This window comes from Temnothorax nylanderi, unplaced genomic scaffold (genome assembly GCF_030848795.1).
Source record: "Temnothorax nylanderi isolate EJ_2023f unplaced genomic scaffold, tnyl_v1.0 TNYL_tig0076_pilon, whole genome shotgun sequence".
Classification (NCBI taxonomy): domain Eukaryota; kingdom Metazoa; phylum Arthropoda; class Insecta; order Hymenoptera; family Formicidae; genus Temnothorax; species Temnothorax nylanderi.
The window spans coordinates 237,916-246,715 of NW_027249138.1; the positions used below are offsets into that span (position 1 = coordinate 237,916).

Below are 8,800 nucleotides of genomic sequence, written 5' to 3' on the forward strand. Positions count from 1 at the left end.
TTTTTTTTACGAAAGGAATAACACAATTTACAAGTATAAAATAATGAAATTTATTGTTTGTTACGTTTACAGCTGAAATATATAGTAACTAAATTACAAACATTTGTTGTAAACTCAGTGAGAAATTCGTCGAAAAAACGTCGTTTTGTTTTCGTTTTTCGTGAAAACGACATCGAAACTATGTATTGTCAGTTTTTAATTATCAAGGATCAAACGCTTGGTTTCGTCCTTAATTATAGACACAATTCAATTCGACATGTATTACTTATTGATTATGCAAATAAAAGGAAAGAGTTCGTAAATTTATAAGTTTATTCGGTTAGTAATGCTTTAATTAAAATTTAATTATTCTAATTAATTATTCTAATATAGGTTGTAAGAATTTTCATGATATATTTTTTCGCTTCGTCATCAATTCAAGTATGCAGTAAGTGAATAGGAACCTTAAGACGATCTTAAATATAAGATCGTATATACTATTATGAATACTGCTTAAAAATCTGATGTAAAAAAATAGTCTATTATCATCAAAAATATAGATTTTAGTATCTATATTTATTAGGCACTTTTTTCTTCCTTTAATGAATACTATCTGCTCTCAAAAAAATATACCTTTCTTAAAACCTTTTCTTAAAACACGCTGTATAAATGTATACATATTTTTAACTTTTATAATATTAGTGTAATATACGTATATATATATACTGGAGTGTGCACTGCCATGCTACGTCCGTAGACGGAAAATGATCCAGAGACAGATAGATAAGTTGGGATCTTTGCCTTTCTTTGATCCACAAATAAGCGTATTATCAGTAGCAAATCATCTGCAATGCAAGTAATGTGACAAAGGCACCCCCTACCCTAATATGACCTCTCTCTTGGCACAACATGACACCTGACACCAGCTGAGCCAGTGTACTTCCAGTATATACTTATATCTCACAATATTTTTTCCGCTAAAAGCACACAATTACTTATTTCCTAACTCTTTTCGGAGTACCATTATAGCGTAACATTCAAAAAGAGTCGCAATCAGTCTTATTGTTGAACAGTCTTTTCAATCAGTCTTAAACATTACCTCACGTAAACGTAACATGTATATAGTTTGTTACTTAACGTGATTAAGTCTTAAAGAGTTCTTCAGATTTTTATAATTCGATAACTCATTGAAGAATTTTATCATTTATAAACGTTCGCGCGAGTCTCATTATTTAATCACTTTTCGAGCTTATCGAATGTATGAAAACCGAAATTAAAAAAAAACTGTTTCTATGAATAATTATGTGCTAGTTTTAGCTCACATTTTAGTGCGAATCGTCATCAAGGGATCTGTTTTCTATTGCGGAACTGGCTGGACTAGTTCAGAGTTTATCTTTTTCCTTTCAATCTGGAGTAAAAAATTTAATGTAGAGCCAGTTCAGCAATAGAAAAAACAGATTCTATAACGTTAAAAATACAATAATCGATAATTGTTATATGCACGTGACAATTCGGAATTTTAAGAAGTACCTTCTTTGACATTTCATCTGAAAATAAATATTAGTTTAACACAAACAAAATATTTTTAAAAGAAGGTTACCCGGCCAAAATATTTCTGTTAAGTTATTTAAAGCATCAATATGTAATTTAATTTGCGCAGTGTTGCTAAAAATATCAAACAATATAAAATATAAAAAAGCAAATGAAATGAAATTTAGAAGATAATAAAAATACAAATATTTTTTAATTTTTGATTAATGACTATCCAAAATTTGCATTAAAGCCCCTTGCTGTCGCTATCGCTTATTGTGCAAGGGGCTTTACATTGTCACGATAAATTATATAATTTAGATATTTGACATTACAACAATTTTGACATATACTACTACAATCGAGAATTTCGTAGTCGACGTTAACAATATATTTGGCTTATCTTGTATCACATCCATTTTTCAAATAATCTTCCCGCGTCATGATGCACTTTTTCCGCCACTTCACTTATATGAAGGGGACTAGGCAGTCAGATTTGTCGAAAATGAAACAAATCGTATTAACTAGATACGTTTCATTTTCGACAAGTCCCCTTAACGGAAGAAGAGCCAGTCATCATAACGAAGATTACTTTGAAGGTGGATGTGCATATAAGACAGACCAAATATGTTGCTTATCTTCACAAAACCTAAACTGTTAAGATATTGTATGTACAGATATATATTGCATAAACTTTTTATATTTTAGAAACATTTAAACTTTTTATATTATTTTAATTTTAAATTTTATTACTGATTTGACGTGTCGCACTGTATTTCTTATAAACAAAGCGTTCTTCTTTAAAAAGTCGAAGAGTCTTTATTTCGCGAGTGCAGGAGTGCGCGAACGCGGCGCGAGTGCACGAGTGAGCCACGCGAACGACTCTACCGCGAGCGCAACAATATATATTAATCAATGCATATAAAGATAAGTAATGTCATGAAACCCATATTATTATTATTTAACAATAATCATGATAAATAGCATAAGAAACTAATAAAGATAACGTGTGCTCTTTATATTAAAAATTGAGCAGCAATGCATACGTGTGTTCTCCTTAAAGGGAAACCAAATCATTTTTTTTTTTAACTAAGGAAGAACTTTAGGATAACTCGCACCTTCTCTTTTAAAATGATATCAGCTGTGACCTCTTGTTCCTAACAAAGAGAATTCTTATAAAGGAAAAACTTTAAAGTAACTCGCACCTTCTCTTTTAAAATTATATCTAAACTCTCGTTCCTAGCACAAAAAATTCTTATACGTTTGAAAAAGAATTTCATCGATTTTCCTAGAAAATATTTATCGATAAAAGCGCGCTTTTATTGATATAAAAGAGAATTGAGAATATGGGACCGTGAGTAGTTTCGACGTAAAACATAGCACGGACACGAATCCCCCAGTAATCACGTAGTACCATTACCGACCGAAACGACGCAGTTGAGTTGCAGGTGGCGCGTCGAAAAATGCGTCGTCATAAAGAACAAAGGGATGGGGAATATGGGGATGGTCTGCTCTCGGGTTTCTCTCCGCTCGAGATCATCCAAACGCAATAATTTGAGAAAACCCTCTTATCAATGATATGCCGCGCTTATTATGACAAAACTTTATGAGAAACCTCTTTGTATTCTGAAACTGTCCAGAGATATCGCCTTCGGAGCAAAAAAATTCAACTACTAATCGATTTTAAGGCTTATCTTGCTCTTTTTCTTACGGAGCTATTGCTCATTCTGAAATAGCACATTTTTCATCTGATCTCCTTCACCTAATATTTTAAACAATGATTCAGTTCTTTTACTTACCGCTCGAGAATTGTTTTTTTATAAAAAAAAACTCCCAAGAGACAGTATAATCGCTGATGCTCATTGTGTTTATGATTACGCTCCGTTGTCTTGTATTCTTTCGATCCACCTGAAGGGTTTCTCCTTCTCGGCAAAAATTGACGTAGCGGCGCCATCTTTTCGCACGATCACGCTCTGCTGCTCATTCCGAAGAGGCGGATTGTTCACGATATTCCTCGTTATTATTATCGGCTAACAGCTTGTTCCAATAATCCATGGGTCGCCGATGCTTATCGTCCAGATGCTGGGTCAGCTTGCATTTTTGATTGAACTCGCGATGGCAGAAGGTGCAGCGAAACTTATTCACGCGGAGCCTCATACGGCATTCGAATTTGTTGTGATACGACAAGCTCTTCGGGGAATCGAATGTTTTGGGGCAAAAATTACATTTCCACTTGTCGTCGGTGACGCCGCAATTAGAAAATTGTACCTCGTTATGGACGAGTCTGTGATGGGGGTCCTGGGTGTATTCGCGCAGGGACGTCGATGACAGAGTCTTGCCGCAATCGGAGCACTCGTACGTCGGCTCCGCGCCTTCAGGCTTCGAGCTACACGGTGTAGGCGTAGAGGAACTCGAATGTTTCGACAGGATATGCATCAGATACATGTCGATCGCCACGAGATCGAAATCCAATGGTGAACTGGCGACGGCGTCATCCGTGCTCTCGCCGCTCTCGGATGACATCGACATCTTCAGAAAAGATGCAGGACTTCCCGAGAACTTGACTTGTCTGAAAATCAATTAAGAGTGGTCGTGGTGGGGTCGGGTTTAGGCAGAATAGGCACAAAAACAAACAAACAAAAGGTTTATCATGCCTCGGAAGAAAATCTTTGAAGCGGGACGAATACGGGGTGGGGGGTGGGGGGAGGGGATCGAACGACGCCCCGGGGGGGACGAAAGAAAATCACGGATTTTGACAAAAGATTAATATTGACGGCGATTAAACGATCGATCGTTGATCTGTTGTGATAGAGAGAAATCTGCTATGTTCCAATAATCCATGTACATACATACATACATCGAGCGTCGAGTGATGAAAAACTTATCAAATCGATAATAGGAAGATCGGAAATCGAAAAGATCGACGAGAAAGAGATACTTGTATTAAAAACGCGTGTGAATAGTTTTCGAAAAGAGAACGATCGATGAGCAGATTACCTAACGTCTTCTTCCCCTCAATTTGATAATGACTTGTGATGGCTACTACGAAGCACTACGTTTTAATGGCTACCAGCCGAGAGGGACCTTCTCTCCTACAAGCTACAAGCAGGCAGATTTTCCGAGAACCTGAAAGAAATTAATAGCGTTTCCTGTTGGGAAAACTAGGCAACACTGATGCACACTGAGTGCAATTTCGTTGCTCCACTGTGGAAAATCAGTTCGCGTATTTTCAATGTTTAACGTACTACTGATAAAAATTTGTCGAAATTTAACAATTTTTTGTCAGTAGAACGTTAAACATTGAAAATATGCGAACTGATTTTCCACAGCGGAGTAATAAAACTGCACTCAGTGTGCATCTCAGTGTTGCTAGTTTTCCCCGTAGAAAACGCCCCCGTAGAAAATCTTTTAGGGAGATGCTTCCCCCACCCCTACGAAAAAAGGCCCAACTCCGCCCTTGGGTTATACAGCGCGGATCCTCTAAAACTATTGGTAGAAAACGCTAAAAATAACAGGGGTTTAGCGAACCGGAATGTAACTGGAAAAACTCTACTCTAGAAAAGAACGGGACGGATGAGATAGAGAGCCGTAACCAGCTCGTCTTTTTCTATTGCTGTCCTTTTCGAGAATAGAATACCATTGACCAATCAAAATAGAACTAAACAGAGACCGAAATAGTCTCTATTAGAGAGAGAGTCTTGATCGAAACAATCTTTTTTTTAATTTCGGCCGAAACCGATAACCGAAACTTTCATGCCAATCCTAGAAAAGTGTATGTATACGCGCGCACGTATGTATGTATGTATGTATGTACATACATGCCCATGGACAACGATTTGTCCCATATTAACTAGTGAAGCAAGTTCGAAAGATTCCCACCCTGTTCCATATAGGGTGCATTCACCGATAATGAGATATGAGTATACTGGAATGGGCACTGCCATATGCCACGCCCGTGGACGGAAAATGATCCGGAGATAGATAGATATTAGAATCTCTATCTTTCTCTGATGTACAAGATGCATACGCGTATTATTAGCAAATCACCCGCAATACAAGTAGTACGACAAAGACACTTCCTGCACTAATATGACCTCCCTCCCTCCCACCCCCCCCCTCTCTCTCTCTCTCTCTCTCTCTCTCGACTTACACCAGCCAAGCCAGTGCACACTCCAGTACACTTATCTCACTACGTTTTTCCACTAAAGGCACCCAATTACTTTTTCGCCTATCTCCCAAGTCTTTCTGGAATGCCATTATAGAGTAACGCTCAAAGATAGTCGCGAATAGTCTTAAATATTACGTAACGCATAATTTACAACTTAACGTGATCGAATCTCAAGAGATGTTTATAATTCGATAACTCATCAAAGAATTTCATCATTTATTACATACTCGCGCGAGTCTCATTATTTAATCGCTTTTCGAGCTTATCGAATGTATGAAAACCGAAATCCAAAGAAAAACTATTTCTATGAATAATTATGTGCTAGTTTTAGCTCACATTTCAGTGCGAATTGTAAATCTATAAATGTTTTAAAAATACAGTAACCAATAATTGTTACATGCACGTGACAATTCGGAATTTTAAGAAATACAAGTAACTTCTTTAACCTTGCAACTGTGCACTCTTTTTCGGCATCTATTAACGGTATATGAGGACGTTTGCGCGTTCGCGGCATATTAAACAACCTAAAACTTTACCAAAAATTCTGAAAAAATTCCTTGAGATCTTAACTATAAGTTTAAACAATAATATTATTATAAAAATTTTGCAATTGTTAATTTAATTGTTGAACCTTTGGAAAATACCACAGTCAAAATGCCGAGGACGCAAACGACCTGTACGTACGATTGCAGGGTTAATATTCCATTTGAAAATAAATATTAATTGTAATAATTCGTAAGTATTAATAGTAATAATTGTATTAATTAGTAAGTATTAAACAAATAAAATATTTCTGTTGTCGTAGAGCATTAATATACAACTTTAAGTGTACAGTGTTGCCTAAAATATCAAACGATATAAAATACAAAAAAGCAAATTAAATAAAATGTAGAAAATAATCAATAAAAATATAAATACTTTTTATTTTTAATTATTGGTTAACCAATTTTTATTGCATTCATTATTATGTCGCAATAATTTTAGAAAACCCTCTTATTAATAATGACATGGGACGCTTATTATAACAAAACTTTCTTCATGAGAAATTCTTCATATTCTAAAACTGTCCAGGGATATAAACTTATTTAAATAGCGAAAAAATTCAATTCCTAATCGATTTTAAAGCTCATTTTGTTCTTTTTTCTCAAGAAACTATTGCTTATTCTGAAATAGTACTTTCTTCGCCTAATCTCTTTTTCACCCAATATAGGGTGAATCTGTTTTTTAGTTGCACTGGCTGAACTAGACTAGTATATTGTGACAAGTGAGACAAGTATATTTTGTTTCATTCTAACTTACTGCATCAGTATGTTCAACCAGTTCAACCAGTACAGCTAAAAGAAACAGACCCTATAACAGGCCCAGAAGAACAGACATATTTTTTAAACTATGATTGAGTTGTTACTTTTATTTCTCTCGAGAATTGTATTTTATGAAAAGAAGATTTCAAAAAACAGTAATTAATCTGATGCTAATTGTGTTTCTGATTACACCCCATCGTCTCACATTCTTTCAATCAACCTGCAGGTTCCTTGGCAAAAATAAACGTAGCTGCGCCACATCACCTTTTCGCACAATCACGCTCTGCACGGATTGCTGTTTATGCTGCTTTGGCAGCGGATTGTTGTTGATCTACTTCGTTAATCATATCCATGTCAACAGGAAGAAATGCCAATATTTCTTCCTTTCTGTGCTTTCTGTTCAGATGCCTATTCAGGCTGCATTTTTGGGTGAACAGTTTCTTGCAGAAGACGCAGGGAAACTGGGGATCCACATGGCATTCGAATCTGTTATGACGCGACAGGCTTCCCTGAGATTCGTACGTCCTGTTGCAAGACTCACACTTCCACCTGCTCTTGATGTTGCGGACCTTGCCACAGACGGTCTTGAGATGGCGATCCAGAGTGTACTGGTGAGAAAATCTCTTGCTGCAATTGAGGCACACATGGGTCCGTGCCGTCCAAGGTTTCCAAATAAGCAAGTCCTGCATTACAGGCACAGGTGTAGGGGATATCGACAAATGAAGCGGAAGGTCGATGTTGAAATCATTCGATATTGAATGACTGGTAGTGGTATCATCTGTAGCCTCGGGTGACATCTTCAGAAGATTTAGGACTTTCAAGAATTTGGACTTGTCTGAAAATCGAAGTAGCGATATTAAGGTAGGTCGTGATGGAATCGAGTTCAGGCAGAACAGGCAAAAATAAAAGCTTTATCATGCCTCGGAAGAAAATCTTTGAAGACGGATAGCGAAACGAATATGGAGGGAGAAAGGTCGAAATAATCAGAAAATCGTGGATTTTGACAAAAGATTAATATGGCGATTAAACAAGCAATTGTTTCGTTGCGATAAATAAATCTGATTGTGAGTACATCGAGTGTCGAGTAGTGAGAAACTTATCAAATCGATAATAGAAAAGATTGAAAAACGAAAAAATCGCATAAATTCAGACAATTCTTAAAACATTGATTACGGATAATCTAAGTAAATTTACACACGATAGTAAATTTACACGTAAAATTACACATTTAACGTCGTTTAATTTTGTATTAAAAAATGATGACTGTCAGTGATATATTTATGTATCTGGTCGAATTTATAAATAGCGTTATACGTAGATATTTTACTAACGATTATCTGGGCGTTGTCGACTTCGTCTATGATCACTCGACTTGCTTCTCTCTAAATTTGTAAATCACGCTATTATTGTAATTAATATTTCTGTAAATAAAAACTTTGGCGGAGTACTGAACACCGCAAAGCCATCGACATGACGATCGACAAAGAGAGGAAAGTCTTTGTACCTTTGAGTCCTTTGATTATGATGTAAAAAGATTAGTACATTGTGCATAATGGCGGCCGAAAAATAGGACAGCCAATCAAATTTTTGTCCGGAATGTCGCGCCGCATTCAGGCTGAAATCCCATGGTGCGGAATGGAAGTGCGGAATAGAGAATGCCGAGAATGCGTCATAGACACAGCCAATCAGAGCTATGCCGCAGTGTTTACGATTTTTCCTGCATGCGTTCGTGGCGCAGTTGCGTGTGGAAGTCATTGGGAGCTTTCCAGCAAGCAACACAAGTCGACACAGGTATCGTTTTGTCTTTGTTACTCATTGCCAA

General features: G+C 36.5%; 1 protein-coding gene across 1 annotated transcript; it reads right to left on the reverse strand.

The window, feature by feature from the left end:
- Positions 1-26: 26 nt before the first annotated feature.
- On the reverse strand, positions 27-8,601 carry LOC139774236 (uncharacterized). Its single transcript, XM_071709339.1, has 3 exons — positions 8,310-8,601; positions 4,507-7,813; positions 27-4,078 (listed from the first exon to the last, which is right to left on the reverse strand). The coding sequence occupies exon 3, from the start codon at positions 4,036-4,038 to the stop codon at positions 3,490-3,492; it is 549 nt and encodes a 182-aa protein (XP_071565440.1). The 5' UTR covers positions 4,039-4,078; positions 4,507-7,813; positions 8,310-8,601; the 3' UTR covers positions 27-3,489.
- Between the last annotated feature and the right edge of the window lie 199 nt (positions 8,602-8,800).